Raw genomic sequence first — 18,615 nt, 5'->3', positions numbered from 1 at the left:
GCTTGTCAGTGTTCTCTGCAGCTTCGCAATACAGTTATGTGTTGACCAGACTGATTTTGGATTTTTTTATTTTTTTTTAATCACAGTTAAGTCGCCAGTTTTTATACGAATAGCATGTGGTTAATGTCAGTCCAAGCCTTATCTTTCCGGCTTAATTTTAGTTGCTTATGGGACTTGTAATATATAATGCTGCTGTAGAGATATAAGTTTGGCTTCATAGAAGTGGTGTTAAAGGTACAGAGCTTAATTTCTCATGAATCATCAAAGCAGAGCAATACTGTATGGAAACATATACCACAATGATAAAGATACAGATCATCCCACTCATTAATTTCCCTGCTGTAGAAGCGACAGCTTCCCATTCTCCTGGTAGCGTATGTCTGGCTTGATTTTCTCCAGTTGGCAACTGTGATGAGAAAGCAAACAATAACTGTAAGATTATGATGTAGTTCCTGTGAGTGAGCAACATCATTTGTGTAATACTGGCACTTTAAAGTAGTCGTCTCATTTTATGCCATGACTTTTTACACTGTTTACATAATACACAACTTTAGCGATATTATGTGATCCATCTTGGCAGGCTAATGGCTCTCCAGATGGATGGGCGTGATACACTTTGCCAACTTGTTGCTCTCTGTTGCCATAGCAATGGATACCTAGTCCATGTTCTTCATGCTGTAGAATTTATGATAGAAATTTAGGAGCACAACAAAGCCAAAATGAAACACGAAACTGAAAAGCTCAAGCAATATGAAAACTACTTTGTGTACTGTTTGAATATATACAAAATTACAAATAAAACATTTCCAATGACAACCACAGGGCCTGTAAAACACACCTCCCACTGTGTGTGAGTCTCTGCCAGGTTAGATTGGTTGGTCTCACAATCCCTCAAGGCCTCAACATACTTTAAATTCCTTCTTTTGAGATATACCTTACCCTTATATCTGAAGGGAGCAAGTCATCTTTATATGGATGAGAAATGCTGTCATTGAAAATTACAAACAGGAAATTAAACGAGGCCTGGAAATGTTCTGTTCCCACACCGAGCAGATTTGACTGAATGCTGAACATGTAAACATGGCTCTCACTGTTAGTGTACAAGGACTCAACAGCATGCAGAAGTGGCCCTGGTACACCATACGCTGAGAATTCCTTGGGTAGCCAGGACCTATTTCTACCTCAAGACCACAAAACACTTACAGACCGGATAAGCAAAGTGCTGACTTCCTTGTAAATCTGTGGGAGAGCAAAAAGCTCAAAACTGTATCCCAGACTGTGATGAAACCTGCATTGTTTCTCCTTTATCTGAGGCTCGACTGTCGGTCTAACCCTTCAAGTATGCTGGTATAGCATATACTGGGAGGCTGGGGAGTGTGATACCCTAAAAGGTGACACTCACCATTTGTCTTTGCTGAAAAGAGTTTGGAAGGTGCCTGTCTTTCCCCTTCTGTGCTGCTCAGCCATTTCCAAAGGAAATTAGTAGCCAGCAGATAGATCTCTTCTCCAAACATCTCCCAAGCCACAAATCTGGCTGCAGTAACAACATTTTCAACAATCTTTTTTGCCTAGTCTATAACTCCCCAGGCTAACCAGGCTCATTAAGGCCCCCTCTTTTACCTGGCAGCCTTCCTCATCTCTACTGGCCACCAGTGAGTCCTTGGGTTGCTGCCATCACAGGCACCAACAACCTTTACAGGTCTCTATGGGCTCCATCTTCCCTACCTCCTCTGTAATATGAGAAAAGCTGTCTCTGAGGTTGAAATTTAAGTTACTCTGGACTGAGTCCTCCATCACCTTTTCCCAGCAGACACTGAATACTTGATTAGGTCTTCTAGTTCTGTTCAGCAGATTAACCCACCATGTGTTGATCAGCTGATAGTTCTGCTCCTCTCTTCATTCAAGTGAAAATTGCTGCCCTGTTTCCATTTTTTCCTGGACAGGGCAGTGACTTTTCTATTCCTTTAGTACATCGAGTTTTAATGAATCATGTGTGTCCAGATCTTCACCCTTGAAGGAACATTTAAATCCTGACCACACTAGCCCATCTGCCATGACAATGAACAGATCTAAGAAGGAGTTTTCGAATGTATTCAGCAGAAACTGAGACCTTATTGGAGTTGTATTGGAGTTACGACCGTATGTTGGATTACTAATTACATAACGGATTACTTTTTGTTTTTCTCTTAAAGATGCTTGAGAGGGAAATGCAGTATAAGAAACATTCTTGTAACAATCAAGAAACTCTATCTGAATACATTTAGAGATATATATTTTCTTGTTTTTGAATGATTCTGCATATGACGCTCTGCTTGACGTTTTGTGTAGTAGACGCATTTTCTTTGAGCCTTGATGTGGCTGGATGGTCCCTTTGTTGCATCATTTAAGTTCATCTTTTCTGCACGACTTTCTGCTGGTGCTGCCATCGCTTTTGTACAAGTCGTTCAAATTTCTCTCTGTGAGTTAGCTGTGTTTGAAGCCACATATCTTTGTTCTTTTCTATTCTCCCCTCTCTTCTTGTCCTTTTCTTTCTGCATTTCTTTGTTCTTTTGCTTTCTATTATTGATTACCCCAACCCCACTTCCGGTCCACTCCCCATGCCCCGTCCCACCCTGACAGACATGTCCGATTACAAGAACAATAACAATAAAGGCCAAGATGTGAATCAAAAGGATGATCTCTCCACAGTGACCAATGCCATGACGGGGATGAGTCCCTCTCCATCCCTCTCAGCTTTGTCCAGCCGTGCCGGCTCTATTGCCAGTCTACATGACCGCATCATGTTCAGTCCAGGCAGCGAGGAGGCTATTGAGAGGCTGAAGGTAAGCACTGAATAACATGCAGCCAGTTTAGAAACTCAAAATGAAACCTTGGGCAAGTTGCATAGAGGTTTGATTACATGCAAATAAGTCTTATTTTCCATTACAAACCATTTGGCAGTATGTGATTTTTGTTATTATTACTGACAAATCAAATTATGTGAATATGACCAAACTGGCCTCTTAAAAATGTTTTACTTTCTAAACCTCATGTTCACAATATTCATTCTAATTGTTCTATGTTGGAGGAAAAATTCAGCCAATACTTGTTAGTAGATCAATTCATTTTTTGCAAAATTTTGTTTGCAGATTTGTTGGCAGAAAGAAAAATATCAAACTTTGATTGGATGTCGTTACTACTTTATTTTTCAAATAACAGGAAACAGAGAAAATCATTGCTGAACTTAATGAAACTTGGGAAGAGAAGCTTCGCAGAACAGAGGCCATTAGAATGGAAAGGTAAGATTTTGCTTTATTTTAGTTTCCATCCGTCCATCCTCTGTAACAGTTTTGACCTGTTTAGAGTCACAGAAGGGCGTCTGTCCCAGCTGACATTTGATTAGAGCTGGGGTCTCCAGAATAATAATATGTATCAGTGTTTGGCTTAGAGTTTATAAAGAAAGGTAAAAAGAACAACCTTATCATTAAAACTTTTACTTCAGGCATCTTGATATACAAATAAAAATACACTGGGTGTACTGAGTCTAATGTCCCTCTACAGAGAGGCCCTGCTGGCAGAAATGGGTGTGGCAATGCGAGAAGACGGTGGCACTGTTGGTGTGTTCTCTCCTAAGAAGGTAAAAATGAAATATTTCATACTATATGTCTCCAAACTTCCTTTTAAATTTAATGCTTATCATGAAGATTAATCACTGAATGCCTGCCTATTTACCCCGAAGCCCTCTGATAGCCCCAGAAAGCCCCAGCCTGTGTTTATCGACACAGTTGGGCTGTTTTCACCCAATGAGGTTTGTTGCTCTGAAGTTTTAAAAGTTGTGTCCTGAGTGCTTTGAGGTTCTCTTCAACAGGAGCCTTACCTTGCTAGATCAGAACTGTGTTTCTCTCTTTCATCAAGCATTATCCTAAATCTACTTAATTACACACTTCAAGAACTTCGTCGCTGCAGCTGCGGCAGCAATGGTTGTAAACATGGGGAAAATATAATGGTTGTGCTCCATCTCCGTCATTTACAGCTGTTTTCCTGCAGAGTACATTAAACAATTGTCCTGGGAAGCTGTGGGGAGGGAATTTTATTGCATGTTTTTAACTATTACTGATGGTTTCTTACAGCGAGTGTGTGTTTTTTAATTCTCCAATCCATATGGTAGATTGTAATTAACATGGATACTAAATGATTTACTGTGCGTATCGTACTCACTACATGTTGATTGTTGACAGTAAGTAAATTATTCTTTATTCTATGTCAGACACCTCATTTGGTGAATCTCAACGAGGACCCCCTGATGTCTGAGTGCCTGCTGTACTACATTAAAGATGGAATCACCAGGTCAGACACTGACTCTTTACAATTTCATTTTAGGGAAATACAATTTAAATGCTAAGTTGAATAAAATAAAGAAAAATGGTATATGAACTAAGTGCACTAAAGTACTTTTGCCTTTGATGTTTCTTAGGGTTGGTCGTTTAGATGCCAGCAGTCGTCAGGATATAGTCCTCAGTGGCCACTTCATCAAGGATGAGCACTGCACCTTTACTAGTTCTTCTGATCCAGTGGGAGAAAGTGAGCAGATTTTACTTGATTCCACAGACTTGTAGCTGTGTATATTAGAGTTTTTATTGCTGTGATATTAAGCCCTTAATTTTCTCCAAGCAGCAGTTGTCCTCGAGCCCTGTGAGGGAGCTGAGACTTATGTCAATGGAAAGAGAGTGACAGAACCCACTGTTCTGAAATCAGGTTAGAATGCCATGTCATGTGTTTGTGTCTCTGCATTATATATTTCCCTCCGTATAATACCTAAACATCGATGTGCACATCATATGAATAGATTTAATTAAATGGATTCGGATTTGTGGTACCTTTGCAGGAAATCGCATCATCCTGGGAAAAAGCCACGTGTTCCGCTTCAACCACCCTGAGCAAGCCAGGGCTGAGAGGGAGAGGACGCCCTGTGCCGAAACCCCTGCTGAGCCTGTCGACTGGGCCTTTGCTCAGAGGGAGCTGTTGGAGAAACAGGGCATTGACATGAAACAAGAAATGGAACAAAGGTACAGAACATAACAGATAATAAAGCTCGTTAGAATGATATAAAACTTTCACACACTGTTGCAAAAAATAAAAAATCTTGCTGTTCACCTGTGTTATGACCTCAGGCTGCAGGAGTTGGAGGATCAGTATCGCAAAGAAAGAGAAGAGGCCAACAACCTTCTGGAGCAACAAAGACTGGTACTGAGCAGTCATAACAACAGAATTCAGAATGCTGTGAACATGAATCATTCAAGCTCCAGAAAATCCAACATAGATAGAAAGAGTGGATAGAATCTATTTGATTTTTTTTAGGTGCAGTATATATTTTATACCTCAGAGATGATTCGACATAGATTTTTATATTGAAATAAAAGTTATAAATATCATATATGACATTTTGTATTGTCTTTGTTTGTCTACGTTCCTCTACACGACTAACATACAAGACAGTACTTTATGTCCTTTATTTCAGTGACTGTCATCTTACCAGATAGTTTACTCACTGACATAATAGTGAAAATTATTTTTATGTACTAAACTGTTTTTTGTCATGGGCTCTCAATGAATTATTGTTTAGGATTATGAGAGCAGGCTGGAGGCTCTTCAGAAGCAAGTGGACCGTTATTACCCAGAAACCACTGAAGAAGAGGAGGAACCAGAGGAGGAAGGTATAGATGGTGACTGGACAAGTAAACTTTTCACATATTGGTCATTAACGCATCTTGTTCACATGAAGATCTTTTATCATTTTGCCCAACAGTACAATGGACGGAGAGAGAAAGAGAGCTGGCTGTGTGGAGCTTCCGTAAATGGAGGTGCTACCAGTTTACGTCTCTGCGAGACCTGTTATGGGGAAACGCAATCTTCCTTAAGGAGGCCAATGCCATCAGTGTTGAACTCAAAAAGAAGGTCCAACATGTTATTGTTATTCATACCCCATCAGTGTATCTAAGTCAAATCTACAGATCCGCCACCAAACTGATACGTTGTGTCCCCTGCAGGTCCAGTTCCAGTTCGTGTTGCTGACAGACACTTTGTACTCCCCACTGCCTCCTGACCTGTTGCCCCTAGAGGCATCTAAAGACAGAGAAAAGCGACATTTCCCTCGCACCATTGTGGCCGTGGAGGTGCAAGATCAGAAGAATGGAGCCACTCACTATTGGACATTAGAGAAACTAAGGTAGCTGAACAAATATAAAGTCTACTTAACAAAATCTTACTTATCTGAGGCCAATACAGTATTTTTCCAGCATGGAGCATGGAGTTATAATAAAGAGTCATTCAGCATCTCTCAGTTGTAGAGCTAACAAAAAGCCTGCTGTTTACACATTAAATCCATATTGTATCTTCTTTGTGAAATATCTTAATGGGACAGTTGTTGCCACTTTTTGCAGGCAGAGGCTTGATCTCATGCGAGAGATGTATGACCGTGCTGCTGATGTGCCCAACAATACCACAGAGGAATGTGAAAATGTGATGACGGGAGGCGACCCCTTTTATGATCGCTTCCCTTGGTTCCGCCTGGTTGGCAGGTAAATACTGAACACCTTTGGTTCCATACAGCAGGGGTAGAAAAGGAAAACATTCCTCCTTAACTCATGCGAAGATCAACAATCCCAGAGGCTGTTGGATATAACTGCCATATACACCACAGTGATGGAGACACCCTAGTGAATTTATTTGCACCTGCCTTCATGCAGTCTGGTGTCTGAGTGGACTACTATCATCAAATTGTATGTTTCAATTGTTTAAATATATAACTAGGGATCACTTATCAATGCAATGAGGAATTTTGATTGTAGAATATGCCAGTTGATAACAGGCCTATTTTCTTTAATAGGAAAATCTGCAGTGGAACATTTGAGAATGACATCTCCTCTGTCCTCCTACTCAAAGCCTCTCTCCCTCTTTGGCACATCATGTCCCAGCCTCTGTCTCTCTGTCCCTTTTGCAGATGAATTCTTCTCAATCACACACTCCTGTTATGTAATCCTCTGCATATCAACCTGTTAATCTCTTAAACTCTTGCACCGCATTTATTGAAAACTGGAGTTGATGTGTGATGTGGCAGTTTTACTTCAAGGTTTTAATTACAAGTAGTATTTAAACGTATCCGTGCTCGTGTTCTCAATAAGCATGTTTACATGACTTTAAAAAAAAAGAAAAAGAATGATTGTGTTAGTTTAACCAAAACAATACTTAAAAATGCATGTAAACACATCAGTCTGTTTCTTTGTTTTTCTGACACTAAAAGTGAAATTGTGACCTGAAAATTAGCCCATTAAGATTATCTGTCAACTTGCGATCGCTTGAAGCATTCCAGACTGCCGCTCTGCTCTAATAACATCCAGATTTTTATCATTTTATCTACATCTTACAAAATCACCTTTCAAGTAATTTAATGACATCAGTGCTTTGAGTTCAGCTATACTTGTATGTACGATGATCCTCCCCAGAGAAAGTTAGCTGTGGCAGAATGTCTTGAACTTTTACTGAAACAGTCCATAGCGTCGCAGCGTGGTACATACTACGGGCAACAAAATTTGCTCCTGTACATGTGTACTGGGACACGTCCTGTTTAATGTCACAGTCGAGCTGTAACTGTAGCTCAGCTCAACTGTCAGAATCAGAGTCAGTTTTATTGCAGGTAATTGCAGGTTTTCACATATAAGGAACTTTTTTTGGTGATTGGTGCAAATAATAATAGAGAAAAAGAATTGATGTTATTCATCACTAGACACTAGAAAAGAAATAGTTTCAAACTAAAATAAGGTAAGAATAAGTCATTTGAAAAATAAAGTAAGTCCGATTTACAGGGGTTTATTTAAAATAATGAGTAATAATATGAGTATTTACACTGTGCAAAGTAATGGCAATGTAACCGTTATGACTGATGGCGGACTGCTGATTTTACTGTGTTATTGAAACAAGCAGTTGCTCATCTTATGATTTAATTGGGAGAGAGAAATTTCCACTATCTGATGAACTGTTTAACCTAATTAGAGGAATAAACCTTTACTTACATGTGTCAATGACGCCCTCGGCCATTATAAGTTACCCATCTTTCATTGAATCCTGTTTTTTTTTATTAGAGGAAATACTGTAATGAACCCTCACTTCCCATATATGGCATATTTGGCAAACTGAGATGGGTGATGTTATATGAAAATGAATATGGTATCAAACGAACTGCACTGTATCTGCCTCCTTCTATTGTTGGAAGTGGCTGCCTTCTTTGGAATTTCATTTCTGTGCTACATGATGTTTTTACCTGTAGGTGCTTCTGTGGTCCACCATTATACTCATGGTCTTACGCGTTGAAATATCTCCTCTTGTTGCATAGGCAGTACCTACATTTCGCTGCAGTTGGAGTTAGCTTTTGGTTCAAAGGAGGGGAGGTTTTGTCCGGTGGTCCAGTCCATACGTTTCTCTACCATCCCATTTGTGTGAACAAGTTTGTGCTCTCTATCTAACTGTACTAACCTAGTTCCCATGTTTCTGGCTGCACCAGAAACCCCATTTTCAACACATGCATGAGCGAACGCATGAGTGACCCTACCCCATCCCCGACCCTTTCCAACTCTGAAATTACTGAGCTGGCTGACTCGCAGAGGGAGGGTCGAGGGGAGGATGAGTTGGAGGACCTGGATGATGATATCTTTTTGGATGACCCGTCCTCGGAGCTCGGGGGAGAGGATGATGATGATGATGATGATGATGATGATGATGAGGGCGAGCTCTGCCGAGGCTCCAGCGAAGGCCAGGATCCCTTTTACGACCGCTCTCCATTATTCAGTGTAGTGGGAAGGTTGGTGAGGTTTCAGGAGCATGCTGGTTGAGGAAACTAGCTCTTTCACGCTGAGACGCAGGGTCTGTTTCCCATAACAGACATCACTAGAGATGAAAATACAGTTCACAAAACAGAGACAGTATTTTCTGAGTATGTTTTGGAATGGGTACACATTTTATACACATCAAAGAAGTTTTTTTCTTTCTTATTTGCCAACCTCATATCTTCTGTCCAAAGTAGCTATTATTTTGGCTTGCAGATATTTTCCATTTTACTGTCAAGCTCACACAGAAAGGCTATAGATGCAATGTGAACATGGAGCTAAAGCATTTCAGTGTTATATCTTAAGTGGAGATTTGAAAGTCAGCTTTACATAAAGCTTTTTGAATTTGGAATTTTGTGAAATCAGTCACTTCAGTTTCTTGACTTTATTGTCATCGTCACTGTCTCTTCAGTATTTCAGCCACAAATGTCCCCCACATTGCTACAGATTCTTTTCCATTACTGAATGAACACTGGAGTAGACATTTCTGGGCTTTAAAGTTTTATATTTTGTTTTTAATCTCATCTCAATTAGATGCTTGTTTTACTTTGCTTTGTTGCTGTTTTTGATATAGTAACTAAATGCTTCTCACTTATTTCTACCAACAAGTTCTTAGAGTCAGCTCAAGGTGGGTCAGTTCATGCCATTTGTTTCTGATGGAATCACAACAATGTTGATTCTAAACAGCTGCTTGAAGTGTGTGTCTCACATATAAGTGAATAAATACAAAGCCGAGGCTTGTTTTTTTGGAGGGGGGGGTTAAGCAAAAAAAGAACATTCACTTGCTAAAGCACTGACATATCTCATGGACTCTGTTTAGATCTGATTTGCATAACACGGGGTCCCACAGTGAAATGTTTTCATCATGCTGTGTAACCAAAAGTTTTAAAGAGTTTGGAATTTTGAACTCGCAAAGTGGTATTCAAGGCAGACTCAAAATCTCAAGATGAAAGAGCTGGTTTCTACTGCAGCTGTCTCTTTTAGGCATGCCAGAGCACAAATCTTTTCATTTTGACCTTTTTTGTCAATTTTACTTGAATACATCTGATAAATACGTGATCCCCCTATTTTGTACAATTTACCATTTTGATCCACGAGGTGCGCTTTGATTTTTGATGTCATTCGTTGGTTTTTGGTGTAGCATACTATATATTTAGCTGCTGGCAGTTTTTTATTCAAGCTGAGCCATGTTCCGTATGATGATTTCTGTTCCATTTGCTTTTGATTCCTTTGAGTCAACAAGTTGAAAGCATTTTTGTTCACCTTTTATGTCCTGAGCATGCCTTATTTGCACCTCACCAATCTTGTCATAAGTCTCCCCCTCTTTTACACCTCTACCCTTAAATGTCTACCCCTTCAGGCACGTTGAAAATGTGGTCTATGACTACGAGATCAAGCATTGTTGAAAGCAAGACAGCAGAAATCCATCTATTGTGGTTGTTCCTTCATTTCTATTCTCAAGAAAATATCATCTTCAACAGCCCCTGTAGTATTCTCAAATGTAATGTAAAGATAAAGTGCCTCAGTTGATCAATCTGGCTCTATTAAATAAGTGTATTGTTTACACTGATAGTGTTCTCCTATTGAGGCACATTAGTGATGCAGGAGAATGTAATTATTATGTAGGTCAGACAGAAAACATCTGCTAGTTTCTAATATTTTGATATGATTTAAAGAAATTAAATTTAACCCCGTATTCACATGCTCCTCAGCCTCACCAAGGCTTCATCAGTAAACTGCAAAAGTCTATGGATATTGCATGCAACCCATAATTGTCTTGGCTATATATAATCTATGGATGGTGAGGAAAAGCCCCTATAAAGCAATAGTAAAGGGCAGCCATGGCCATCGCAAGAGCAGTCCCAGCTTCTGTTTGGTTGCTTTGCAGCTCTGTGTTCTGTTGTCCAGTCCAGTGAAAAATGTATCAAGTGTGAATCACATCCTCGACTTGTTTGTTTATAATATTTTGTTTTCTTCTGTTGTTTTCTGCTCCCTGTACAGGGCATTTGTTTATCTGAGTAACCTGCTCTACCCAGTACCTCTTGTCCACCGTGTGGCCATTGTTAGTGAGAAGGGAGAGGTGAAAGGTTTCCTCCGAGTTGCAGTACAAGCCATATCAGGTAAGGCTTAGATCCTCAGCTTCGCCCTTGTTTAGCTCAAACGACATCAATCAGTTGACAAGACAGGCTGGGTGTGACTTCTGGAGGGAGTGAAGTGAAGGTGCTTTGTGTTTCCCTCCAGCTGATGAGGAAGCTCCGGATTACGGCTCAGGAGTGAGACAGTCAGGCACCGCCAAAATCTCATTTGAGGATCAGCAATATGAAAAGGTTGGAAAAAAATGACACCAAGTTAATTTAGTATATGCTAAGGTTAAAGTTCATACATGTATGCACTCAGCAGTCTATTATGGACCTTGCATTTTCAGTTCCAGTCAGAGTCGTGCTCCATTGGACTGTCCCGCACAGGGATTTCACAGGAAGAGCTTCGTATTGTGGAGGGAGAGGGGCAAAATGCAGAAATGGGACCATCGGCTGATGAGGTCAACAACAATACATGTACGGGTAACTGTATTTTATGATTGAATGGAACCGTGTGTCTTTGTGGGTGTCTGTAAATGCTGACCTTGCACATGTGGATAATATAGTCAAGTCTGATGAACAGTCAGGAAAATGTTCACAGTGGAACAGTCGGGTAGATCTGTGTTTGAACCGCTGATGCTGGCAAAAAGCCAGGAGAAAAAGATTCTTGGCTCAAATTAGCCCAATGAGATACACCAAATCCTGACAACCCAATGCATCCTTCTCTAGATTATAAGCACAAGCTTCAACCTGCATCTGTTTTTCATTTTTCTGTATTCCTCCCAGCTGGTGCAGATGAGCTGGAGAATCCGCTGAAGGCTGGTCCGGATGGAGCATTAGACGTAACACTGGATCACCTGAGGATTGGTGATATTTTTACCTTCAGAGTGACTGTCCTGCAGGCCTCCAGCATCTCTGCAGAATATGCGGATATCTTTTGTCAGTTCAAGTATGTCGTTTTTCAAAATGTGTCCATGTAAATAAAACCGTCATTATTCAGTGTTAAGTAATTTTTTTTTACAATTTCAGGTGAAAAATTGCGTTGTTCTTCTATTTTCAGTTTTATCCACCGCCATGATGAGGCCTTCTCAACTGAACCTTTAAAAAACACAGGCCGTGGTCCCCCTCTTGGCTTCTATCATGTGCAAAATGTGAGAAACACCAGAACATACGTTACCTGGACAAAGATGTTTATTTAATGGATTCATAAGTCCACTACAGAACCAATAATGTATTGTTTTTGTAGATTGCTGTTGAAGTTACTAAGTCCTTTGTGGACTACATCAAAACCCAGCCGATTGTGTTTGAGGTGTTTGGACACTACCAGAAACAGCCTTTTCTTCCTCTATGTAAAGCTGTAATCAGGTACCATGTCTGCTTATTTGAGCAAGTAAACAGTTTTAATACAAATAACTACACAAAGATACAGTGAGTATATTTGGGTTTTCATAATGGCATGTATATGTGTATCGTTGCATCCAGTCCACTACGTCCCTGCAGAAGACAGTTTCCACGTGTGATGCCTCTGTCCAAACCAGGTAATAAACTCCCGGCTGGAGCTGCTTTACTTCAACTCCACTGTTCGTTTTTGTTGCATTGCCTTTGCACATTTTGTACTTTATCTTTGTGCTGGCAAGTGATGTCATCTTAGCTTCATGTTGTTGGGTGTGAGCAGTGGATTCTGACAACTCACCGGATCGGGAGAAGTCACTGGAGCTGATCCGATACCTGGTCCCAGATGTATTCAATGGGGCACTTGTGGACTCGCTGTCAGGCCACGCACTGTCTGCTGCTGGCTTGGCCGCTTCCTTCCTACTGGAAGCGAATGAGCAAACTCAACTGACAGCTCCACCCATCTCTATCTGTTCAGTTATTAAAGCTCAGAAGCCGGGTTGGTTAATGTTGTCAGATCCAAGAGAATCCTGTAACTGGAAACCTTTTCTTATATCAAGTGTTTATATTGATGTGACCGAAGATTTAAAAATCAACTGACTGTTATGTTAAATAATAACTACAGTTTCAAAGAATTCAGATAGTGACTCTTGTAAGCATCAATTTTCTGGAGGTGTAAACATGTAACACATAACCCGTCAAGCTACTGGGTCAGTACTTTATTACAGACTCAAAGAACTCATACTCAGGATGGAGCACATGGGGTGTTTTTGTTCTAGACACCTTTTACTGTAGTTTATAACAGCATTACTAATACATAAGTGATTTGGCCCGTCAAACTATTACATAACTGAAGTTAACTGATATAGAGAATTTTCCCATGTCAGGATTCTACAGTTGGATTGGCTCTCTGGTGCACTGTGTGTTTGCTGTTGACCTACGTGGTGAATTCTCCTCGCAGTTCCTTCTTTGAGCTTCTCTTGAACTTGTTCATTGTGCATTTCTTCTTCAAAATTTAGTCATGGAGAATACTTTCTTAAAAGGGAATGTTAATTGCATTGTACACCAAGCTGCTCATTTATGACACATATAAAGTTTGACTGTAGGAAAATGTATTTTCATCTTCATCTAAAAAATCTTTACATACTGTATTTCTTGTTGCTGTGGGGCTGTGGGGCTGCATGCTGATTTATTTTGAGTATTCACTCTTTTAAATCTGAATTTCGTTTTGGGGAAGTTGGAGAAATGCAGTTAATTTGTCATTAGTCATTTCTTTTATGTGTAGTTACACCTGAAGGATAATTGAGTCTGTGCTTGCCACATCAGATGCCTGTCACAAATCCTGTAAAGCTAAATAACAAAATTTCTCAAAGGATATGTTGCAGTATTTGCCTTAAAGTTAAATCTGCTGACGGAAAGAAGCTCCACCTACAGTACTAAGTGGTTCCTCTCTTCCTGCATTACTGATTTCCTTTCTTCTTCCCTTTCTCTTTCCTTGGTAGGGTAGCTAGCTGTGCTCACCTCCTTGCTGTTAGCCACCTTCCTGCTCTTAGTTTACATTTGAGGTTTCCTGTGTAACCCTCTCTAAAATCTTTTTCAACACAGTACCTGCCACCAAGCTAAAAGCCATGACCCGTCCGCAGGCAGGACCCTGCCGCTGTAAATATGATCTCATGGTATTCTTCGAGATCTGCGAGCTTGAGGCCAATGGAGAGTGAGTATCTGGTGTTAACTCACTAAGCATCAAGTGCACCAGATGTTTCAAATAAAGTTTTTGGACCAGACAGTTCTCTTGTAGTTTATCAGTGTTTGCTAAGCAGAAGAATGAGGCCTGTTTTCATTGGTTTATCCCAGTTACATCCCTGCAGTTGTGGACCACAGAGGAGGAATGCCATGCCATGGTACATTCTTACTGCACCAGGTATGTCAGTCACACAGTGAGCAAATATAATGTTTGGAATATTACAAAAACATAATACATTCTAATTTACCATAATCACATACCTTCTGTCTTCTTTGTTCACTCCAGGGCCTCCAGAGGAGAATTGCTGTTACTATTGTACATGAATCTGGAGGTGATATGGAATGGAAGGACATCCGTGAGCTTGTTGTGGGTAAGTTTGGTTTTCAGAATTCTAAACCTGAAATCAAATATTTTAGCTGTCCTTACTAAGACTTGTTCTTTCCCAGGGCGTCTGCGTAACACCCCTGAAGGTGACGAGACCATCATTGACCCCAATATTCTCTCTCTGAACATCTTATCTGCTGGCTATGTCAGACCTTTGCAGGATGACAGGTGGGCTCTATTGGTATAGACTTTGGATGCAAATTGCTTATGATGAAACGGCAAAATCAAAGTATCTCTAATAGATATTCCAGTAGTGCTCAAATTGATATTCTTGATATGAAGAGTGTGGCTGCTTGGCTGAGCTTGTAAACCACTGTATAATATGGGTCTGATTTCTGTCAACTACAGTTTGTTGACGTCCGTTTATAACTGCCAAGGCAGCTTCTGCACTGAAACAAGACACGCAGGCAAATGCATGGCATTAGGTGCAAGCTTTACTTGGCCAAAAAAAGCATGGCAGTGGAAACGTGCCACTTGAATGTCACAAGAAATCGGACCAAGTTCCTTTCAGTTCTCATCTTTATTGCTGTGTCTGCATGAATCGAATTTCCTCTCTATAATTATCACAGGTCAGATTCAGAGTGAACAAAAACACAGTGACTCAAACTTCCCTTCACTTAATTAAGCTTTTTATCTGCCACACCAGTAGTTGTAGTATAAAGTGGTTCACTTATCCACGCTGGCTGTGCGACCCTCCTTTGTGTTAATTTGTCTTTGTCTGATTGTCATCATTGCACCTACATGTTGCATCTCACTGTGTTTATCGTTTCTTATTCAGTTCCTGTCACATTTCAACCCGGATTAGATCTATTAACCAATATACTACCGTATATTCATATGCACTTATCTGTTCATAGAGATTATACCCCCCCCCCCCACACTGTTCAGTCTTACAGAGCCAAACCACTATTCCTTACCAAGCACATACATTTGAATTTGGTCTTATTGTACAAATTGGTTTTAATAAATGCATATTTTGGGTACCCTGATACAAAAGAAAAATGTATGACTTTCTGCCTTATCCAGCTCCTATCAACTGTTTCATCAATGTAATGCAAAATACTACCTGTCCTTGTACCTGGACTCATTGCAGTTTAATAGATTGGACATACAGCATTTCATCATCACCTCACTAAATCCCTTGATTTGACTCCCTTTATTAAAAAATCACAGACTTAGTCCAAAAACGCATTTTGTTAAGTTCGCTGTCAAAGCCCTGGAAAAATTCTTCAGGGTATTTTCTACAAATGTGACAAAGTGTCCCTATTTCAGTTTGAATAATTCACTCCAAGAGACTAACATGATGCAACTAAAAGTCTTTCTGTCCAAGTAAATTTCATTATGTGTATATATAATATGAATGATAATTCATCCCAACACCAAGTCTTTGGTGTGTACTGGTGTGTATTTTTGAGGGGTTTATTAATGATGCGTGGCTCTATAATGAGAACTTGTCATAGTCTTTTGAATTTGTGTTTTGACAGATACTGATATCCAATTAGAGAACAAAATATTTAAAAAATGTTCAATTATCTATTTTTTTTTTTACATCTAAAACAGCTTCCCATGTCACCACTGTATGAAAGCACAATAAATACCTAATAATACATTCAGATTATTATTATCCTTGTTGTTGCTAATAATTGTTATTTATGATTAATTTTTCCAAATTGTAAAGAACATTTTGCCATGTTACTTATTATTTTCGTCTGTTTTTGGCCAATTTAATTAATCAATCTGCTTACTCTGCCACTGGCTAAAAAGTCCAACTGTCCAGTAATACGAGTATTATCACGAAGACTTACCGAGTTGCAGTCTAGAGCGACTGAACGCACCAAGAAGCAGTAACCAGTCCTCTTACTGGGTCAGCCTTTCTTTGACTATAATGCTCTACCATTTGGGTTTTCCACCCTAACTGATTGTGCTGTTATGGTTTTGGAGGCCAAGAATGTAGTTTAATGGCTGAGCACCGCTTCAAGCCGTGGTCCCAGATCATTCTTGCTGAAACTAACAACAAGGTATACATGGATGCTAACATTTTTCTTTCTCCAGTCCACTAACGGAATGTTTTTGTTTTTTGTTTTTTTTCCTTTGCTTTTGCAGACAGTTTCTTGATTCGGACATGCCTAGGTATATTATTTGCCTCTCTTTCCATGCTCTTAAGTTATATAAACACCTCATCCTTCTAACTGTCTGTACACCCTTTCATCCCTGGTCAGCTTTCAGTGGGTATCTTCTCACCTGCTCTGTCATGACTGTCAGCAATTCATGTGTGCCTATTTGTTTTCTTTCCCTCATGAGAAGTGAGGGATGTGGTTCTGCATGTCCTCAGGTCCCTTGCTGTGCTGGATGTGTGTTTGGGCTGTTATCAGGCTTCAGATGTTGACGGACAGGGTCTGCATGGCTCTGCTTTGCTTCACGTTGACTGTCTTTGCTGGAGGTGTCGTGAGGCCAGTTTTTAAAAAAATCTTTGGCTGTTCCTGCATTTTTGATTTGATAGAAAGATGGAATCTTCAAATCTGCAGCCATTTTTAAAAATAATTTTTACCTCAGCCATTGGTCTGTTTCATTATAGACACAAATTTCCGTGCAGATTGAACTGAAAAGGATGTGATTAATGGCTGTGGTTGAGGTAAACAGATGTGTGGGTACAATAGGCCAGTAGGGGGTGGTAGAAATTCATTATTAAAATGTGGTTTGGATCAACAAAGACTTGTATCCTGTCTTTAGCTAAACAAAATTGTCTCTTTGTGCTGTGATCGCTCTACTCGCTTTATTATTTTTGTTTTGTTGACCTCGACAGTGATGCAGTTTTTTGACTCTCTGAAAATTATTTTAATTTAGTCTGTTTGCTGTTAATCCTAAATCCAATCTTCCACTATTACCTAACTGCTGTAATATGGATCACATCATTTACAATACCCACACAGGCACAGTATTCAAATACAGCTATAAAAACGTAATCCATTGAACCATTACCTCACCAGTAGCACTTTACCTAGAATTGCAGCTATGTTGTGAATATTTTTAAATCTTGCTTGTACCTCAGCGAAACTGCCAAACGCTAGAAACAAATGGTTCCTTACATGTTCTGCCAGCAGCATGACTTCAGTGCTGGCTCCCACATTTTTAGGAGGTAGTAAAATGCAGAGAAGCACATGTTGGATCAGTGTAAAGAGGAAATTGCTTCCTTGTAGTGTAAGCGAACAAGTTTCTACCATTTGGAAAGAAGTGTGCATGTACGTGAGTGTGATTCTGTGTGTGTGTGCGCGTGTGTGTGTGTGTGAGTAAACGTGCTAATTGCTTGTGAGAGAGGGGGGATCTCTGCACTGACTCACCTTTAAACACACAGCTCAGCAGCAAGTTGTCGTTACTCCTGCTCAGTGCTGATTGCTGTCTTCTGGGTGACACATTGTTCACTTTAAAAGGTCAGCTGAGTCCAAGACCAGTGGACTGCACATCTGAACCTAATGAACACTAGTTTCCTTTTACAATTCTTGCTTGGATAATCTTTTTTAGATTTAAGGCAGTCCCGGGCTGCAGGCCAGAATAATAACTGCTTTCAGTGTGTGATTATTTTCCCTCAGGGGACACGGGAACGTTTGTACACATTACCCTATGGAGTAAATCACCGGCGCAACAGAAAGCAGCACTGTTATGCTTGATGAGTTGTGTTGTACCGTTATGTGACCCTCTCAAAGGTCAAGCAGAACGACAGATCAGCACCGTGCACAGTTTTCTCCATGGTCTCTGATTGGTGAGACGCACTAACTGTGGCACTGTTTACGTAATGAGACAAAAGACAAACACCATCCCAGCCACACAAGCGCACAACCACAACTTACTTCCTGACTCTCACTTTCTATTTTTTTGCTGATTTCTTCTTTCTCACAGCATTTCCTTGGGAGTTGACCATAGGTACTTCACTGCCCTGTCCCTCATCTTCTCGAGCTATCTCCCATCCCTGCCTCCATTTTTTTTTCCTGTACTAATAGCCATCCCTGCTCTGCTTTGCTTTTCTATTGTGTTTTGTACAAAGCAGAGCATCATTTCAGCCTGTTGCATGCAAAATGACTGTATTATTACTTTTAATTAATTGATAACTAAAGATATACAGCCTATAATGTCTAGATATTATACAATACCTTTAGTTTAGTTA

The 18,615-nt window shown here is 40.1% G+C and overlaps 2 protein-coding genes across 16 annotated transcripts in view; one reads left to right on the top strand and one right to left on the bottom strand.

Moving 5' to 3' along the window:
* LOC140312341 (allantoinase, mitochondrial) overlaps positions 1–18,615 on the bottom strand; it is a 505,108-nt gene that overhangs the window by 42,938 nt on the left and 443,555 nt on the right. The gene's annotated exons all lie outside the window — the stretch shown is intronic.
* kif1aa (kinesin family member 1Aa) overlaps positions 1–18,615 on the top strand; it is a 37,133-nt gene that overhangs the window by 13,005 nt on the left and 5,513 nt on the right. For 2 of the 15 annotated variants that reach the window (XM_072390119.1, XM_072390118.1), the window contains 25 exons: positions 2,689–2,822; positions 3,199–3,278; positions 3,541–3,616; positions 4,247–4,326; positions 4,454–4,560; positions 4,654–4,734; positions 4,865–5,045; positions 5,151–5,223; positions 5,603–5,693; positions 5,786–5,934; positions 6,027–6,205; positions 6,420–6,557; positions 8,537–8,833; positions 10,860–10,978; positions 11,100–11,185; positions 11,284–11,419; positions 11,723–11,885; positions 11,997–12,087; positions 12,183–12,301; positions 12,419–12,474; positions 13,934–14,042; positions 14,183–14,249; positions 14,358–14,442; positions 14,519–14,624; positions 16,560–16,586. In XM_072390119.1, coding sequence (XP_072246220.1) covers positions 2,689–2,822; positions 3,199–3,278; positions 3,541–3,616; positions 4,247–4,326; positions 4,454–4,560; positions 4,654–4,734; positions 4,865–5,045; positions 5,151–5,223; positions 5,603–5,693; positions 5,786–5,934; positions 6,027–6,205; positions 6,420–6,557; positions 8,537–8,833; positions 10,860–10,978; positions 11,100–11,185; positions 11,284–11,419; positions 11,723–11,885; positions 11,997–12,087; positions 12,183–12,301; positions 12,419–12,474; positions 13,934–14,042; positions 14,183–14,249; positions 14,358–14,442; positions 14,519–14,624; positions 16,560–16,586 — 2,830 coding nt within the window. Of the gene's footprint in view, positions 1–2,619; positions 2,823–3,198; positions 3,279–3,540; positions 3,617–4,246; positions 4,327–4,453; positions 4,561–4,653; positions 4,735–4,864; positions 5,046–5,150; positions 5,224–5,602; positions 5,694–5,785; positions 5,935–6,026; positions 6,206–6,419; positions 6,558–8,536; positions 8,834–10,859; positions 10,979–11,099; positions 11,186–11,283; positions 11,420–11,722; positions 11,886–11,996; positions 12,088–12,182; positions 12,302–12,418; positions 12,475–13,933; positions 14,043–14,182; positions 14,250–14,357; positions 14,443–14,518; positions 14,625–16,559; positions 16,587–18,350; positions 18,375–18,615 lie in introns of all 15 variants that reach the window. The other 13 variants (XM_072390129.1, XM_072390126.1, XM_072390116.1 and 10 more) reach the window with 12 other exon arrangements.

This window comes from Leuresthes tenuis, unplaced genomic scaffold (genome assembly GCF_036924035.1).
Source record: "Leuresthes tenuis unplaced genomic scaffold, fLeuTen1.0.hap1 SCAF_7, whole genome shotgun sequence".
In the NCBI taxonomy this organism is placed as follows: domain Eukaryota; kingdom Metazoa; phylum Chordata; class Actinopteri; order Atheriniformes; family Atherinopsidae; genus Leuresthes; species Leuresthes tenuis.
The sequence above is the reverse complement of the archived record's forward strand: the minus strand, read 5'-3'. Positions and strand labels throughout refer to the sequence as shown.